We start from the raw sequence: 20,045 nt of genomic DNA, 5'->3' as shown, positions 1-20,045 counted from the left end.
ATAACTTTCTTAATCTTCCCCTAAATCCAGTCTAAACCTACAACCCTAAAACAGTATATTATGTATATTTTATGTATTTCTATTAAGTTAATTATCAAGTGACTATATTTTGTTTTTGCTTTTTCAATTTAGTAACTACTTTTTTTTGTTGCACCTTTCTACTAGTTTTTCTGTACCTCCTGTAGGTTGGCTGGTAGAAAATGCTTTAAGCATTAAGTCCACCTTTTGTACACTTACATTTCATATTTAATTTTGTGCAATAAAGTATCAAAAAAATTAATAAATAAATCCGTATGTACCAGGAGCGGCGCGTTCAAGATAGTCTCCGGCAGCCAGCCGCCCATGCCGTACCAGGTGGTGCTGGGCGCCACCACCGTCTCGTGGAGGTACCCCAACCCTCGCGCCGTCACCCGGGTGGTGGCTTATCCGCTGCCGCAACAGGTGAGACTGCCTAGCCTACCCATTGGTATGCGTGAATCCTAACTAATATTATAAATGCGAAAGTAACTGTGTCTGTCTGTCTGTTACTCTTTCACGCCAAAACTACCGAACGGATTTGAATGAAATTTGGTATGCATATGGTATAGACCCTGAGAAAGAACATAGGCTATTTTTTATCCCGGAATTCCTACGGGAAAACGCTTTAAGGCGAAGCGAAGCTCGCAGGAACAGCTAGTTTATCATAAAGAGCAAAGTGAACAATGCTTATAGAAGGGTATTTCGGAGAGGGGAAGCCAAAAAATGGACACTGTTTACTTCTATCTATCAATACAATCTATAAATTGGCTAACCGGTTTTTTTTTAATAAATTAAGTAGGTACTACTACTAGTTTCTATTAAAAAATATTTCTGTCTGTGTAACTAAGACACTCACGGGCAATTAAAAAGTTCCAGTGCAAAAATCACCAAATTACTCCTACACGAAAAAGCTAAATTAACCACGCCGTCTACAATATTGAAGTACATTTAACAGCGCATGAGGATATTAACTACTTAAAACATTAAATTTTTTGAGGTCGGAATTTTGTGAGTGGAACGTTTTCATTGCCCGTGAGTGTAAATGAATGTACCTAATCCCCAGGAGAAGGAGTTACCGTGTGTGCTGGAGCAACACTGCCCGATGTTGAACGAATGGCTTCCGGTATCCCGCTTCCGCCTACCCATCGCGGAGCCGCGCGAGATCGACCTGTTCCTGCCCCCGCCAGGTACTGCCTACCCCTAGTGGAGATTTACGCATACGCATTGATTGCATAGAACACTAGCAGTAATCCGATATAGGTACCCCTAATTCAGTCGGTGGCTAACAGTTTACCTTCTAGGAACGTGGCCTTAACCCGTTAGATATGGAGCTATAGTGCGCGCGGAACTAGCTGGCCTTCGTAGTAGCTGACATTGACAACAAGCGCCCCCGCCTCCCCGTCCCACCGCTCACATACCTAAGGCGCGGCCAGCTAGTTCCGCGCTCACTATAGTACTTATGTATTTTAAAATGTTGAGCGTCAGAACAGCATTTCACGTAAAATATCCACTTTTCAGACGCCAGGTTTGCAGAAATGTGGAGGTTCAGAGCGGTGGACTCTGAGACGGAGGAGGAGCCGCCGCCGTTCGAGTTCAACCCGGAGAGGTTCGAGCCCAGAGGGGCGTCTGCTGTGAGTATTCGTAGCTTAACCTAATACTACTATACTTTTATATATATACTATTGTTCAGTTGTCAAATAGCTTCCATGTAAATTACGTAGATGTCACTATCCCGCAAACTACATGGCGGTATTAAGTTATCTTTCATGTTGGGAACAGCGGAGAAACATGGAGAACTATTAAGGAAATATGCAATCTTCCAACTCAAAAATCATCAGCAACGTCCCTACTTAATCTGGCTGACACTCCAAAAGAGTCCCTGAATATAGTTAATAAATACTTCACATCGGTAGGAAGTGATCTAGCCAACGAAATATTGAGAAAAATTGACACAACAGATACAAAATTGGTGGCCTCCCAGCCACTTGGGGACAATGCTTTTTCTATAACCCTGCACCCTACCGATTATATAGAAGTAGATAAGATAATTGCCGGCTCTAAAACCAGAAGTGCCCCTGGTGCGGATACTATTTCATCTAACCTCCTGAAAAAGTTCCGAAGAGTACTGTGTTTCCCAATTGCCCACATGTGTAATTTAAGCCTTGCAACAGGTGTTTTTCCAGCAGTTTTCAAAGATGCGCTTGTTACCCCCATTCACAAGGCAGGGTCCAGGGACACGGTGTCAAACTATAGGCCAATATCTCTTCTAAGCACTATCAGCAAAATCCTCGAAAAAGTTGTCAATGGTAGACTAACCAGTTACTTGGAAAAAAACAATCTTTTAGGTAGCAACCAATTTGGTTTTAGAACAGGGAAGTCTACAGAAGACGCTGTGGCTACACTTTCGAAACTAATAACCGAGAAGCTTGACAGAGGACAAAAGTGTCTTGGAATATTTTTGGATCTTCAAAAAGCGTTTGACACCGTGTCTATACCACTGCTCCTCAAAAAACTTGAGAACATGGGAGTCCGTGGCACCCCGCTTGACTGGTTTACGGACTACCTCATGAATCGTCAACAAGTTACCAAGGTTTTAGATAATTCCAGCAATAAAGCCAAAGTTAAATACGGTATTCCGCAGGGAAGCACTTTGGGCCCGACCCTATTTCTGATCTACGCTAACAGTTTATGTAAATTGGAACTCGAAAATGGTCAATCACTCGCCTTTGCCGACGATACTGCACTCATTTTTTATGGGTCCACTTGGGAATCTGTAAAAGAAACTGCAGAGAAAGGTCTTATGGCAGTTACCAGATGGCTGGAGGATAACCTGCTCACCATCAATGTTCCCAAAACAAAATACATATGCTTTAGAATTACAAACGCAAATAAGCCCACATCTAACTTTAACATAACCGTACACACATACCCCTGCAACCGACAAATTAACAGCTCCGACAACTGTAGTTGTAAAAAACTGGAACAGACTAGCAACATTAAATACTTGGGTGTTATAATTGATGAAAAACTCAACTGGCAGCCACAAATTAAAGCTCTTAGCAACAGAACCAGGAGACTTATCCCAATATTTAAAAATCTACGAGATGTCGCTGATAAAAACCTTTTATTGACTGTCTACACCGCCCTATGTCAGTCATTGCTTTGCTACTGTATACCAATATGGGGCGGGGCAGCAGCTACACACCTAATAGAGTTAGAAAGGGCGCAAAGGATGATTATCAAGATCATGTTCCGGAAGCGCAGACGCTACCCTACTGAGCTACTGTACAAAGAAACAAAAATACTTACAGTTAGGCAGCTTTATATTCAAAACACGATCTTGCGTTTCCACAAACATAACCCCCCAAAACCATCTGAACCTACTAGACGACGTAGACGCGTGCCAATCACACGGGTCAAAACAACTTTTGCCAGTCACCAATATACATTTAGAGGTCCGATTTTATATAAAAAACTTAACAACATTAAAGATATCCCGAAACTTAGTAAATATTGTCTAAAAAAATACTGAAATGCAAGCTTAACGAACTAAACTACGACAGCACTGAGAAATTTCTGAATCCACTTTCATAAACACACCTTGATACACACACACACACAAACACACACACACACGCACACACACACACACTCACACGCACAAATACACAACACGCACACACACACTCGCAACACACACAAACACACGCACACACCCACAACACAAAAACACACGCACACACCCACAACACAAAAACACACACACACTCGCACTCACATACACATACTACATGCATGTTAGATTTAGTTGTACTTACCGATTCACATTTTTTTATACAGGGTGTTAACTAGAATGCGTTTGAGCGGGAAATGGGGGTTAGTATTAGTCTAACCAAGCACGTTTCTAAGAAAAAAAACATCAGAATCTCGAATATTTATGTTTAAAGTCTAAAGTAAAGTGGAAAGTTTTACCTTAATCAAAAACATGGTCACCCTACACAAACACATAACCAATGAGACATTCGATTGCAAAAGAACACACACTGTAAATTTGTTATCAACTTCACTTTTCATGATTTATTTGATGTAACTATGATTGTAATTAATTTCACAGTAACAATTATTAAATAAAATTAAAATTATTCATGGTGATTAATGACATACTAATCAACAATTAAACAGCTGATTGTCATAAAGTTTGATAGATCGTACAGAATATAATTTATGACTTTCTAGGAGCTCAGAACAATAATTAAACCTTTTTACTCAGAATAAGGTAAGCGTTTAGTATTCACCCTTGATACTTACCACATTTTATTTTTCTTTTATTACCTAAAGATGCGTACAGACCGGCCCAACGAACGTCCACCGATGGACATTTATCATACATAATACAGGGGCAGATTGAGCAACGAAGGTCAACAAAACCCGTTCGTTGGCGTTCGTTTGGCCGGTCTGTATGCAGCTAAAGTTAAAAGACCACAATGCATAACAGGATGATAACAGGGTCTACTTCAATAACGAATTGGTTTACTTACACTCGCTCATCTCGATTTGTGTTGTGTACTTGCTATTGAGACGTCTTTGATAACGAATAGTACGGAAATCCTCATAATAAGTATGGCCTCACTTTAAATACCAGTAGAATAATAACAATCTCGCGTATCATAACCATCCAGTATTTATGATAGTCATTACCTTCTCTGTGGATCTAGTCTGTCAGTCAGTCATTGTTGTTTACTTGTTTACAATCATTTTTTACAATTATTACCTAAAAGGGAAAAGGTACCTACAATTCTATCTTTTGATTACCAAGCCTTGTTCCTCATTTCGTTTTATGTTGTGCTGTGCTGTGAATACGTGTGACCTATGTTATGAAGCATAAAATGAAAATGTTCTGTATTCATAAAAGATAATTGTGTATCAATAAAGTGATACTTATGGAGTAAAATGAAATGTCTACAATAGATTGGGTACTTTGAGTACCCAAAATCTCGGTAGGTACCTTGACGATGTGGCTCCACGAGTGTGGTGCAGATGCACGCATACTTTTTTATTGACCTTGGCTTTGAATTGTTTGGCCTTGATCTTGGCTTTCAAGTTTATGGTCATTCTGTCAAACGTACCTAAACCTGAATAGGGTGACTATGAAATTTTAAAATGTACTAAATAAAACTGTTTTATGTTGGTCAGCTTAAAGCAAATAAAATACGTTTTTTAATGTCTTATCGTGTTCAGTATCATCAGCTGTATCTACCATTTCCCGCTCCAACGCAATTAAGTTAACACCCTGTATAGTTATACCTTTTCCAACTGATGTAAATTTTTGATTGTAATTTCATATTTTGTTCTATATACTTACAAAATTATATCATGATCAATCTTCATGTTCATTTACCTATGTTCAATCTTCACTGCTTCTGTTATTTACTTATAAAAATGTTCATTGAATGGGAAGGCACTGACTCTCAAGATACAGGGCTACCTAGTTTGGGAGTCAGGGTTTTCATGTTTTATGTTTACTCTGCTTGTTTTCAATAAAGATTATTTATTATTATTATTATTATTATGTCAATAACCTTTGTAACATATCAATAAACATTGCTTCTACTACCAGCGATCCGATCATAAGGCTACCAAGCCTTTTCAACTATACTATACCTATACTAATATGCTTTTATGCGATTTATGCCTTGTTATTGAAAAGTTTAAGTAAAGCTACTAGTTCTTAGGTAGCTTAGTAAAACTATAAAACCGGCCAAATGCGAGTTGGACTCGTGCACTGAGGATTCCGTACAAGCCTACTTACCTGAGATAGTTTTCCTTTTAATTTCATCATAATGTGATGATTATCATTATCATCATTACATCCGTGAACTTTTTCTTATTTTTTGGACCTAAAGCAAAAACCTTAAATTATTTTGTCTTTGAAGCAAAAAGACAAAAGATTTTAATGTCTACCTTAGTTTAAAGTTCTTCGGCATATAATACACTCACGAGCAATGAAATGGTTCCACTGAGAAAAACACCAAATTACTCTTTAACGAAAAAGGCTAGCTTAATGATGCCTTCTGCAACATTGAAGTACATTTAACAGAGCATCAGGATATTACCAGCAAAATACGGTAATGTTTGAAAAAATTGGGGTCGTTTGGTGTTGGCATTTTGTGAGTGGAACTATTTCATTGCCCGTGAGTGTATGTATCACACAACAACCTACCCCCCCAGCTGAAACTATCGGAGAGCCCGCGCCCCCGGCCCGTGTCCACGTCCACGGCGGAACAGCTGTCGTCGGCCGTGCGCATAGACTCGTACTTCGCGCCCGCGCTGCTGCCCACTGTGCGCGCCGCCGTGCGCTTCACGTCGCTGGAGGCGTACGCGCATAACACGCTGCCGAAGCTTACCAGGTAGGTAATTCACCTAACCTAACCAACATTCAACACTAAACCGACATCGAAAAAAGGAGGAGTTTCTCAATTCGTCTGTATGTATGTTTTTTTTTATGTATGTTCACTGATTACTCCACCACTTATGGACCGATTTTGAAAAAAAAAAATTTTATGTATTGGGTTAAGCTCAGGGATGGTCCCATTTTTTTAAAGAATTCCAACCCCAAGGGTGGGTAAAGGGGTAAAAGAGGGTATGAATTTCCATTTTGGGTACCTATTAACCGATTGTAATGAAATTTAAAACGTAAATATAGCTCTTATAACAAGTAGTAACATAAACAAAATAAGAGTTTAGCCGTTTGGGAACACCCCTCCTTATCCGTCGGGAATAATTGAAAATACAGCTGTCAGCTGTGCGGATTCTCTTCTGGATTAGTGAGGCGTTACTGTGTGTTGTTAAAAGAAAATTGAACATTAGTCCACAGATACCGCGGCGGTGTAAACAGAAATTATGAAATTAGAACGTTCTTATCTATATGAATCTACCAATTGAAAGAAATAAAATCAATGTTAAATTTTGCGGTACATTTGGATAACTATACTACCACTATGTGGCGTTACAGTTTACATTATCCATTACAGTTTACATTTACATTATCACAAACACCCAAAAAGCTCATGAAGTCTAAATTCCTACCATATTCTCCCTCCAGTGAATCGTCAGCGCAAGAAGGGTACTACGTGTCGAAGCCGCTCATGAAGAGTCACCGGGTGCTGTCTCTGTCAGCGGCTGACACTTGCGTGCACGTGCAGGGGAACCCGGCCGCGGGGCTCCTTGTGGCAGCCACTGCCGACATCTCGTGAGTAGGCTGAATGAGCCATGAAATTATAATGACTGATTGTAGTCCCAGTAACGTGTACTAATCAACTGTGGCTAATATGTATACGTCCACTGATCTCATAGGAGGAAATCGTACACCATCATTAGTCATCATCATCATCATCATCATGTCCTCCACACCGTATCCGGCGACGGCGACTCCTGTATGTTCAATCCGGGTTGTTGTTTTGGTGGGCTCTGATTACAGTTATGTCTGCCTGCTTTTATTATATTGCTAGTAAAGCCACAATTTAGCTTCATTTCACTCCATAGATTGTAGAATAGATGTGTAATTACGTCACAGGTATTCGATCCCGAAAAGATAACAGTTCTTTCTTTTTCATGACTTCTTAACACACAAACACTCTTCAACAAAAAATGAATAATGCAGGAGCGACATCCTAGAGTGCGCGACCGGCACCCTAGAGCCCCTACTCCTGCCCACTCGCGTGCAAGTGGCGGCCTCCCGCGGCGCGGGGCCGGCCAGAGTGCGCGCCCGGGCCGGGGTGCTGCGCGCGCGAGTTGACGTCATGCGCACGCGCACTGTGCGCAGTCTTGTGAAGGACTGGACGGAGATGGTGAAGGAGGTTAGTAGCAGGTGGAAATATGGGTTAGGGGTATGCAATATGCATATTATATAAACTATGTACAATTCTAAGTTAAGTACCTACATTATTATTGCTTATTTATTTCTTTGATAAGTCTCACGTATACCTTATTATTAACTGTTACAATGTATTAAGAACGAAAGAGACTGGCGCCCCCAACACAGGGTATCCTAGTGGGGGAGCTAGGGATCTTAGTTTTACTAACTTGTACTTTTTTTTTAATCTAATAAATAACTTTATTATTATATGTTTTTTGCACTCGCGAGCAATGAAAAAGTTCCAGTGGCCTTATTTATTAATATGTCTGAAGACATTCTTGCTAAGGCGTAAGACACCAACTATCATTAAAAAATTTATCAGAAAGATGCTTTCAGAAATTCGTTGCTATTTTATATTTTGTCATTCACTCAATAAAGCTCAACCTGACTCATTCATCGCCACCTTAAAGCCGTAATATACTTTCAAGACTAAATAAAAACCCTATATCTATATCGCTTTAAGCGATAAGGCCGCCATTTGTACATATGTGTTAGATTAAGTTTTTTTGTAATTTTTGTCCATGTTTTTGTGTACAAATAAAGAATATCTATCTATCTATCTATCTACCTATATTCCCAGATGAGCTCCGAGCCCAACCAACCCCGGCATCCATCCGACCTGCCCCGCCGGTCGTCGGACACGCCCCCCCGCCGCGCCTCGTACCTCGCCCCCCCGCTCGCCGCCGCGTTGGACGGACGAGTGTGTCTCTGGATACACAACTCATGTGCCGTCCCATTGAGGGTCACTCAGGAGGATACGGAGCAGATCGTGCCTATTGGACCCGGAGTTAGCTTGGCTTATAGGTGAGAACTGTAAGGTTAAGGAAATTGAAAGATTTACTATAGTTGCCAGGCTGGACGGCCGTTGTGTCGTATCCGGAGTTAGCTTGGCTTATAGGTGAGCACTGTGAGAGGGTCAAGGAAGTTAAAAGATTCTGTTAGTCAATTGAAAAGGGTAATAGGCCCTTTTACAAGCAGACAGTATTATGAAAAACTTAAACCGTGTTTAAAAGGTACCTAGAACTGAATTGGAGTTATTTTTAGGGCGTACAACAGCCCAATGACAGGGTTTAGCATGTTTCTTAAGTTCTGATGGTAGGCCCAGAAAAAATATATTACTTGTCTGTCACTCTGGTGCTTTTAACATCCATAGATAAAATGGTGTGTAATTTATTTTGCAGATGGCGGAACCCGAGTGCACCAAAAACGTTGAGGTTCGCCCTGGTCAGCCCCTCCACTGACTGGCAGTGGTCTAATGGTACGTCCATAATACGTAATATCAGGTAGGCCGAGATCAGAGTGTTGTGACTCTCCTTGGGAGAGATCATCTCCAACACTGGACTACGGGCTGATGATAAAGATGATGATGATGATGATAGCTCCAACGCAGAGCGCATACTATTCACGCTAAAATCTGCTTTTATCGTCTTCAAAGGATTAGCCGGGCTTATTTAATTGGACACATACTGCTGTAACCCACAACACGCAATGAAAGAATGCAACCTAAGCGCGAGAACAAAACATTTCAACTATGGAAGTTACTATGCACGTTTACGTTACAGTCGTTTGTATGTTTCTTTAACTATGAGTCACTCCAGAGGACACGTAACTTGATAACGTTAAATAACCAAATCTCCTCCTATTCTGACGGTCGAATGGCGTAGTGGTTAGTGGCCCTGACTGCTATGCCGAAGGTCCCGGGTTCGATTCCCGGCTGGGACAAATATTTGTTTAAAGACAGATATTTGTACTCGGGTCTTGGATATTTAATATTTATCTATCCATGTATTTGCGTAGATATATCAGCTGTCCGACACCCATAACACAGGCTCTGCCTAGCTTGGGGTCGGATTGCCGTGTGTGAGATGTCCCCACATTGAGATGTTGGGCGCTTGGAGTAGTGGAATGAATAACGCGTCGTGTCTTAACTGTATTGAACTCCTTTATTCAGTAAAATAGTAACATATTTATATATGGCGTAGACATGTCGATAAAGTCTAGTTTGGCTATCTATTAAATAGAAGGTATGTGACTTGTGACGTATGTTGTTTAGAGATAGTATTACAAATATTTATGGAATGCATTGTACTTCGTCACATGCTACAACATATTTTATTATTTATTCCCCCCAGAGCGTATCCCGTTCACCCCCGGGTCCTACACGGCGAGGCTGCCCGGCGCGCGGGCGCCGCTGCACGTTCGCGTAGACTCGCGCGGGATGCTCCTCGCCGGCAGCCTCGTGCTGGCCAATGTGCTCAGGCACGCCATGCTGTTTAAGGTAGGAGTTTTATCTATCTGTCTATCTATCCTACTGCCCCTAGAGTGCATCCCGTTCAACCCCGGCCGCTACTCGACGACGCTGCCAAACGTGCTCAGACACGCCATGCTGTTCAAGGTGAGCCATGTTTCTCAACAGGAGTAGTGGACGGAAAGCAAGAAGGTGGGAGGATGAACTGAAACTCACGGTAGGAGCTCACTGGACAAGAGTAGCCATGGACAGGCAACAATGGAAAGAGTTGGAGGAGGCCTTTGCCGTAAGGCACACCGAAATCAGAGACATTCTGTAACTGCATGCTTGTAAATAGTAGTGTAAGTTTTTAAGAAATAGTAGTTATAAGATTTGTAAGATTTTATTTTGTTACTAATTGTAAGTTTTCGGAAATAAAAGGCTATATTATTATTATTATTATGTTTCTCAAACTAACACATACATATATTATTATAGTCACGAGTCACAGGTCACGCCCGTCAGGGCTGGCAGAGATTGTGGATCTGCACTCTTTCACTTCCTTTACCTTGTACATATCAAGTCTCTTCATATCCGAACGTGGCTCCTTGAGTATGAAAATAAACTAAACGAATTTTCTTTTCTTTTAAATTTCGGTATGTCTTTATTTCTATTTTTCTATGAGCCGGTTTTTCTTTCCGGTCTGGTCATGTGCATTTAATATGTTTTTTATTCGTTTAACTAATCGTTGCTATTTTGAACTAATGTTTGAGTTAACTACGAAACAAAACACTGACCCTATGGCTTCTTTCATTGGTTCTATTCTATTCTCCGTGTAAGTACCTGCACCTGGCTCTCTCGAGTGGAACCTTTGTGCATATGCCCAAGGTCTAAACTGCCTTCCTAAGCTTGGACCATTTCCCACCACGCTGGTCCACTGCGGGTTGGTGGGTTCACATATCTAGATGTGCGAAATCTAGATATGCAGGTTTCCTCACGATGTTTTCTTTCATCGTAAGAGCGATGGTATATACATTGTACTTAAGTTAAATTTAAGTTTAAGTTAAATTGGTACATGTCAGCGCCGGGATTCGAACCCGCATCTCTTGCGTGAGAAGCGGGCGCTTACCCGACTGTGCTATCACCGCTCCGCTTAATTGGTTCTATCTATATATATAATTTTATTCCCAGATCGTGTCCCGCACGGGCGGCGCCGCCGGCGGCTGGCAGGCCCTGTGCTCGGGCGAGCTGGAGCCGCTGAGCGTGGGCCGCTCCGTGCTCTGCGACCAGGCCGCCGAGATGGCCATCAAGTATGTACCTACACTTGTTCAAAATTAATAATCCACATGCAGATCTTCACACCCGAATCATTAAATCGTAAGAGGCTTACAAAAGCACTTGCATTTTGCACCTTGTTCGAAAGAAATAGGAGTCAATATCATGTGTCACATAATCGAAAACAACGGATCTGTCAAAGATTTCTATGCGCATTATCAATTTTGGAGCACTGTACCTACAGTGCCACAAACTTATCTGTTCCGGTGAGAATTCACATAAATGTCTAATATTTCTTCATTCTATATGATTTTATGTTTCCTCGTATTGTCAATTCGCTCTTGCGGTGTTAATTAACCCATCTAATCTATATCAATATATAATTAATTAGTACCTAACTAATGAGATATGGATCAATTTAGTTCGCTCTCACCGGAACAGATATGTTTGTCGCACTGTACCTAGCTCTATAGTACAGTCAGCTGCATAAGTTTATTCACTTTTGTACCATGTGAAATTCACAAACTGTCCATTCATTCATCTATGCATTGACGGTTTGTTATATCCCATTCCACGATAAGATATCTGACAGAATACTTATCGAATGTATCGAATAAGGGTAGTTTATGTTTGTATCAGATGTCTTTCCCCATGGAATGGGATATAACTATAGTTAACTACCTATAGGTAAGTATTTTGACAAAGTACAAAAGCTCTTTAGTACTTACTTTGTGATACGAGTGCGAAAGGTTGCTGTTGTCCGCTTGATGCATTTCTGCACTTTTTAACCCGGATTTCCCATCGGAAAACTTTTAAAAACCCGAAAAGCTCGGTGTCAGCTTGTTGCTTACCAAATCTTAGCAAAATTGATCCAGTCGTTTTCCCGTGAAAGAGTGACAAACATACTCACAAACTTTCGCATTAATAATATTAGAATAGTGCCAAAGTAACGGTGATGTATGGGAAATCCTGAATTTACTAAGATATTCTAAACTTGTGTGTTTGTTCCAGAATCAAATTCTTGAACCAAGGTGCCGGTTGGTCGGGAGATATACCTTTGAAAGAGTGTCCAAAGGAAAACGTCCCGTGGTTGGTCAAAGGTAAGGGGTACACTACACAGAACGCATTCTTAGATTATTTTGGAGCTAGGTGTACGATACAAACATGTATGTAGGTAGATGTATGTTCATATTGTACTTATGAGTCAGTCACACGTCGTACGCCCTGACAAACACATGTGTAAACCAAGTTAAATAATATACAGTCCATTCAATATTTTATGTGGGTTTTATTACCAGTGCCCCACATTATGGTCCTTCGAACCGGATTGACGCGTGATTAATTTTCGATCATTCATTTATGATCATGCGCAGACTACCTCTATTTAGGTTTTTTTCATAAATCGGACTTAATACAAGGTGCGGTCTTTTTATTATTATGATAGCACTCGTCTGATTATTTCCATTTAAAAATTATACTTAGGCAGCGTTCCCACTACGCCGGACCGGCAGATCTGCCGCGCCGGTAAATCTGCCGGAAGAGCTAGTGGCTGTACAATTTATATGAAGCTATTCACATTATCCCGGGTCCGGCGTTTTTGCCGAGCCCGGCATTTCTACCGAACGTTTTGTCACTACGAATTGCCGGTAGAACGACCGGGCCCGGAGTAATGTGAACGAGTTTCTGCCGGTATCTGTCCCCCGCTCGCCCCGCTCGTGCTCCCCTCGCCCCTGGATGTAAAATGAAAAGAATGGAAAATCTTTCCCGTAAAATAGGGTGTACCCAATGTTTTCTTTTATTTTGCCTTCTATTAAGATACCACCACAACACAACAATTTCGTCGTCCATTGTGCGCGCAGGTCCAAATTCAACTGAGGACTGTCTGAATTTCTTCCGGGATCCGATGTAATGTGAACACTCTGTCCGGTGTCCGGTTTTCGGCAGATCTGCCGGTCCGGCGTAGTGGGAACGCTGCCTTACATATTTACAGTTCCGAGCGCCGGGGAAGTTCCATTCACATGCGTTTGGTGCCGAGTGAGTCGCACGCGAGACACCCGCGTCGTCGCCTCTCTGTGGCCGCTGTACCTACTCACCTCGCACCTGCCGCTAGACACTAATGTGAGTATCAAGTGAGTCGCACGCGAGACACCCGCGTCGTCGCCTCGTCGTTCAACTAAAGCTCATTTCGTCATAATATGTGGGGACATAATATATGTGGGGACATCTCACACACGGCCATCCGACCCCAAGCTAGGCAGAGCCTGTGTTATGGGTATCGGACAGCTGATATATCTACACAAATACATAGATAGATAGATATTAAATATAAATATCAACACCCAAGACCCGAGTACAAATATTTGTCTTTAAACAAATATCTGCCCCAGCCGGGAATCGAACCCGGGACCTTCGGCATAGCAGTCAGGGCCACTAACCACTACGCCATTCGACCGTCATCTCTGATATCTATGAATATACGAAGTAACACTTCCCTGTTTGAATTCCCTGTAGAATATAGACCCTTTTATCATCCACCATAAACAGAAAACGCTAACTTACTTACCTGATTATACTTGCCACAATGGGAGACTTTCAACCATAGACAACAACCATAGACCAAAATCGATTATAGATGGCGCTAGTAAAACTTCATACTCAACAGCACTGCATATTTTTTTTAGCGGGCATGGATTCCAATCCTTTCAGCCAATACAAAAACCAAATGGATGTGAATTCAACCATATGCAATAACTAGCTGTTATATTGTGCATAATATTAGTGTTAACTAGTTTAAGACTGCTTTGTACCATTTATGACATCTTTCGTCCCCTCAGAAGAATGCAGCTCATAAAAAACGACAGGCCGGATGCCATCTATTGGTCGATTTTGGAACTTTTAAACGTCATAAGAAATATCCCATTGCAGGTGCTAATAAAGTCGGACACGGCCTGCCCGGGCGCACAGCCGGCGTCGGACGCCCCCCCACCGATGGTGCAGAGCGTGGGGGGCCGCGGCGGCACCGCGCACCTGCAAGCGCCGGGGACCACCTCGGCCAAGCACAGCCTCACCTTCCAGTACAAGTGAGATTACACCACTCATCAATATTGAATGCGTCGTCTATTTTTTTGGGATGGTTACGATTGGTTACCGCAAGACATAATTACCATTATTGACGACTTTTCGATGGCAAAAATACCCCAGTTAAAAAAAGCATGATTGACTTGTAATCGTGTTGTGTTGTGTAACAGTCGTTATTTGTATCAGTAAGGCCTAATTTCACACCATTCGGTTAGGTTAAAAATACCTCGGTTTGGTTACATGTTGGACCGTTAGGCCTAATTTCACACCATTCGGTTAGGTTAAAAATGCCTCGGTTTGGTTACATCATGGACCGTTAAGGTTAGTGAGTGTCCCACCATGCCAAATCAAGGGGTTAACTCCCTTGATCAGGTTAATAAATAATAAATAAATAATTTTTATTCCAAAAAAGCTTATCTAATTACAAATTACATCTGTGCCTGAACTAGGCCAGAGACCTGTACATCAGGCATCAGCGCTCCTCCAATAGAATATAATAATAAAGCTGTGCAAATTCAAGTAGGTACTCAATATGATTAAAATTAATTTAAAATAAAATTAATTAACTTAAAAATAAAATTAATTATAACTTAAAAATAAATAAATTAAATGAAAGAATCATACAAACTTTACATCAAATAAAGCTAGCTAGATCAATCTAAAAATTAATGGTGGCTAGAAGGTTATAAACTTAATTGCTGCTGTGGGGTTCCGCGAAGACTCGGTTAAGACCGGTAACCAGGCAACGGGTTGTTGACTTTTGAAACACCTGTCAAGAATTCAAGATGGAAAAATGAACAGGGCCTTTGATAAACAATATATGAACTAGATGTTGTGTGACATAAAAAATGAAGCGAAATACTGTCTGGGTTTTATATAATGTCAAACCGAGATAAAAGTTTTAATTTAATGTCCTAACCTAACTTGGAACCGCAATATAGAAACACAAATTGATGGCCCTATCTGGAAATCGCACCCGGGATCCCTGGGTGATGAAGCTGAGCTTCTACCACTAGACCACAGAAGTAGATATAAGAAGTTAAACCTAATGACTTAATGAGAACTATTGAATTAAGTGAAAAATCTTCTAACAAAATATTTTAAAACCAAAATATTTTAAGACCTTTCTTAGAATTTGAGGTGTTATTTGTTGAGTCCTTTCTTTTGCACTGACACTCCATCTAGTTCGTTGTATTGTTTTTCAAAGGGCATGGCGTAATGATATTATTTTCAATGACGGATGTCAAAAAACAACCTCGATAGAAATAGTAACCATGGCAACCTCAAAACCAAAAAGTTTGGTTGTTTGAGGTTGTTTGACATTATAGAGACATAGACACCAATTTCAATGAATATGACAGAATATTGAATGAAGTGTGAGTGAATGATTCACATAATGCTTGATTTATGAATGGTCTATTAGATTTTCGTCATGGGACTCATCCAATTAACAAGGGTAATAATCCTTAAACACGTCGTCAGCAAATCCGTTATTGAGACTGTAACTAACAGAATCATGAGAAACCAGGTCTTAAGGTTAGTGAGTGTCCCACCATGCTAAATCACGGGGTTAACTCCCTTGATCGGGTGATAAACTTGATTGCTGCTGTGGGGTTCCGCTAAGACTTGGTTAAGACCGGTAACCAGGCAACGGGTTGTTTACTTGTCACTCATTCTGTCAAGATTCAATATGGAAAAATGAACAGAGCCTTTGATAAACAATATACGAACTAGATGTTGTGTGGCATAAAAAATTAAGCGAAATACTGTCTGGGTTTTATATAATGTCAAACCGAGATAAAAGTTTAAATTTAATGTCCTAACCTAACTTGGAACCGCAATATAGAAACACAAATTGATGGCCCTACCTGGAAATCGAACCCGGGATCCCTGGGTGATGAAGCTGAGCTTCTACCACTAGACCACAGAGGTAGATTCAAGAAGTTAAACCTAATGACTTAATGAGAACTATTGAATTAAGTGAAAAATCTTCTAACAAAATATTTTAAAATAAGACCTTACTTAGAAATTGATATGTTATTTCCTGAGAAGTTTCTTTTGCACTGACACTCCATCTTGATCGTTGTATTGTTTTTCAAAGGGCATGGCGTAATACTATTATTTTCAATGACGGATGTCAAAAAACAACCTCGGTAGAAATAGTAACCATGGCAACCTCAAAACCAAAAAGTTTGGTTGTTTGAGGTTGTTTGAAATCACAGAGACATGGACAACAAATTTCAATGAATATGACAGAATATTGAGTGAAGTGTGAGGGAAATGAGTGAATGGTACACATAATGCTGGATTTATGAATGGTCTGTTAGATTTTCGTCGTGGGACTCATCCAGTTAACAAGGGTAATAATCCTTAAACGCGTCGTCAGCAAATCCGTTATTGAGACTGTAACTAACAGAATCATGAGAAACCAGGTCTTAGTCTCTTGAATTATTCCATATAGGTAGTCAGCTTAAAAGCCACCGTCGTTTAATAATATTATGTCATCGAAGCGACAACTTTTATACACACAAACCAGAACACAACAAATGTCCCTCTTCCTTCCCCGCAGAGACATCGAGACTCCAGTGACCGCAGACCCCATACCTCTCCACTACGGAGTCACCACGGTATCAGTGTTCGACTCCCGGCCGGCACCGGTCCCGGCGGAACAGCTACTCGAGCAAATCGAGCGATGGTAACTGACGTTATAATTGTAAAATAAGATAAGATAAATCTTTATTTGCGAAAAAACTGGTATAAAGATGTTACACAAGCTTGGTTTCACATGTTTTGCAAAGTAACTTTTGCATGCAAATTTTACATTACAATAATATAATGCAATTTACTCAAATATTTACAATTAAAACCAGAGACCATTAGACATAAGATATTTTTACATAAAATTTGTTAAATATGACAGCTGTCAAAGCCATACGTCTAATTTGTATTCAAGGGAAACCCTACTTTATTTAGTTGTCATACGGTTCTGACCTTACAGTAACCTTGTGGCTCAAGGAAAGACATCTGATACAAAAAAAACTACCCTTATTTGAATAAGGGTCCTGTCAGATGTCTTTCCCCGTAAAACGAGGTATAATTTCAAGCTTTTAACCACTTTTCAATTCTATTATGTCTTCGATAGCCTAAATCTTCAATAAACTCGGCTAATTCTTTTTCAGCTAATTTTTATATATCTAGTCCACCCATCCCAAGGTTGTCTGGAAGAGATCGCAAAAGCGATAAGACCGCCTTTTGTACCCTATTTAAGTGTCTATGTAAAATTGTTAATGATTTCTTGGTGTACAAATAAAGAGTACTCTATCTATCTAATTCCTTAGGCTGAACACATCGCGACCGGAGCCCCCGTGGCCGTACTCCATCGTGACGCGGCACTGGCCCGGCGAGTGGACCTCCTCGCTGCTGCAGCCCAGGAGCGACGTCAATGTAACTAACTTCATTCTACACTAGTTGTACCCGCGAGCTTCGCTTCGCCTTAAAAACTTTTCCCGTGGGAATTCCGGGATAAAAAGTAGCCTATGTTCTTAACCAGGGTCTAGACCATATGTATACCAAATATCATTCAAATCCGTTCAGTAGTTTTGACGTGAAAGAGTAACAGACAGACAGACACAGTTACTTTCGCATTTATAATATTAGTTAGGATAGTTAGGATTAGTTAGGATTCAAGTCTACTCTATTCACTTAATTATTGGTTTTAATTACGTCATTGGTTGAATGTCGTAACACACGTATCAACTTGTAAAAGGAACCATCACCGCCTGGACTGCCTCGCCTATTCCTTTGCAGTCGAGTGGCAACGTCATTACGGCAGCGAGATGATTCGCATTCCATTGCAAGTCAATTATTGTGCTAATCTTAACAACAAGTGCATGGTATAGAATAGAATATAATATTTTTTCAGAAAATACTTAATGCTAAATGTGATTTACAATAATAGGTCAACTCTTAATGCTAAAGGTAGTTTAAAATGGTGATCTGAACTAGGAAATGACAGAGTTTTTCCTGTATTTCAGATGGAAAAGCTCTAAATTAAACAATTTTAGAATCTAAATTAAATAATCTTAGAACAGAAATTATTAAGTAATCTTACTTTCTAAATGTTTTATGTTAGATTTATTATAAACAAGGCAATTATGGTATGGTTCACCCTCTGCCTTCGCTCCCTACAACAGATCCGCTACAACCCAGTGTCAGCGGGCGGCGGCTGCTCGCTCCAACTCATCCTATCTCCCGTGGTGATGATGTGCAACGCGAGCACGCTGAGCTACACGCTCCGCGCGCACGACGCGGCGCCGCTGTGCGCGCTGGGCGCCGGCAGCGTGGCCTGCGCGCCCACCGCCGTGCTGCAGGTGAGTCGTGCGCGTGCGCACTGAGCTACACGCTGTGCGCGCACGACGGACTCTGAAAGATTTTTATTTTATTTATTATTTATAAAGACTTTATTGTATACTTACAAAACACAGTTACAAAAATAGGACTTAAAAGTAGTGTATACAAAGGCGGGCTTATTGCCAAGAAGCAATTTCTTCCAACCAACCTTTATTTGGTGGAGAACTAAAGTATTTAAAATAAACTCTTTTAATACAATAAATAGCTATAAGCAAGTAAAATTTTATACCAAATATAAATTTTCAATATTTAAAACACTGTCGTGTCGTTACATTGTTGAAGCACATTTCGCTGTCTCGGAAGGCTGCTGTTTTGTTTTGTGGCAGTACAATTTACATAATATTGCCACAACAGAATATCTGCCATCCTCTTACGCCCTAAACGTCTTTATAGTCGTCGAAATATAATAGGCCCGTTTGGACAGCTCCAAAATGTATGGGATGACAGCTGGTGTCAAACATGAATCATAAAAAATCTAAACAATAAGTAACCTTTGGTGCTTTAAAAGTTATTTTTTCTTTCGGCCGTTAAATAATAAGCCAGATTACGTGTCTTTTTATGTATTTCATCAAGTAAATCCAGAGTAAATAGCAAATTTGTGTAGCTGTCCAAACGGGCCTATTATATTTCGACGACTATAGGAGGGCATATCTACATAGGTTTATAGATTTGCCAATATATTAATTATATTTTATCAATATAATAATGATATTCATATCTCACCCCCAGCGTCCGTTCTTCCTGTCGGTGTGCGTGGGCGGGGACACGTACGTGAGCTCGCTAATTCGAGTGGGGGCGGGCGGGCGGCGCGACCCCGCCGTGCTGGCGCCCAACCAGCCGTTAGCTACCGCCCTGTATGCTGCTATGACTGTGAGTATATAAGAGAAATTAACTACACTCACGGGCAATGAAAAAGTTCCAATGCGAAAAGCACCAAATTACTCCTAACCGGAAAATGCTAATTTAATGACGCCTTCTGCAATGTTCAACTACATTTAAAAGCGCACCAGAATATTACCAACTAAAATCGTAAACATTTTGTTAAAATTTCATATTAAAAGTTAAAATTATTGAGGCCATTTAGGGAAGGAATTTTGTAAGTGGAACTGTTTCATTGCCCGG

General features: G+C 40.7%; 1 protein-coding gene across 1 annotated transcript in view; it reads left to right on the top strand.

Moving 5' to 3' along the window:
- The window catches only part of LOC105395537, a 93,248-nt gene that overhangs the window by 52,920 nt on the left and 20,283 nt on the right, over window positions 1-20,045 (top strand). The window contains exons 50-66 of the mRNA XM_048632795.1: window positions 303-441; window positions 1,082-1,205; window positions 1,537-1,649; window positions 6,247-6,425; window positions 7,121-7,267; window positions 7,679-7,874; window positions 8,514-8,737; window positions 9,115-9,191; window positions 10,066-10,211; window positions 11,352-11,470; window positions 12,447-12,535; window positions 13,426-13,553; window positions 14,361-14,515; window positions 17,083-17,208; window positions 17,852-17,957; window positions 18,707-18,883; window positions 19,653-19,793. Of these exons, the coding sequence (XP_048488752.1) occupies window positions 303-441; window positions 1,082-1,205; window positions 1,537-1,649; window positions 6,247-6,425; window positions 7,121-7,267; window positions 7,679-7,874; window positions 8,514-8,737; window positions 9,115-9,191; window positions 10,066-10,211; window positions 11,352-11,470; window positions 12,447-12,535; window positions 13,426-13,553; window positions 14,361-14,515; window positions 17,083-17,208; window positions 17,852-17,957; window positions 18,707-18,883; window positions 19,653-19,793 (2,386 nt within the window). The remainder of the gene's footprint in view (window positions 1-302; window positions 442-1,081; window positions 1,206-1,536; window positions 1,650-6,246; window positions 6,426-7,120; window positions 7,268-7,678; window positions 7,875-8,513; window positions 8,738-9,114; window positions 9,192-10,065; window positions 10,212-11,351; window positions 11,471-12,446; window positions 12,536-13,425; window positions 13,554-14,360; window positions 14,516-17,082; window positions 17,209-17,851; window positions 17,958-18,706; window positions 18,884-19,652; window positions 19,794-20,045) is intronic.

This window comes from Plutella xylostella, chromosome Z, assembly GCF_932276165.1.
Source record: "Plutella xylostella chromosome Z, ilPluXylo3.1, whole genome shotgun sequence".
Lineage (NCBI taxonomy): Eukaryota > Metazoa > Arthropoda > Insecta > Lepidoptera > Plutellidae > Plutella > Plutella xylostella.
This window is presented reverse-complemented; position numbering and strand designations above follow the sequence as displayed.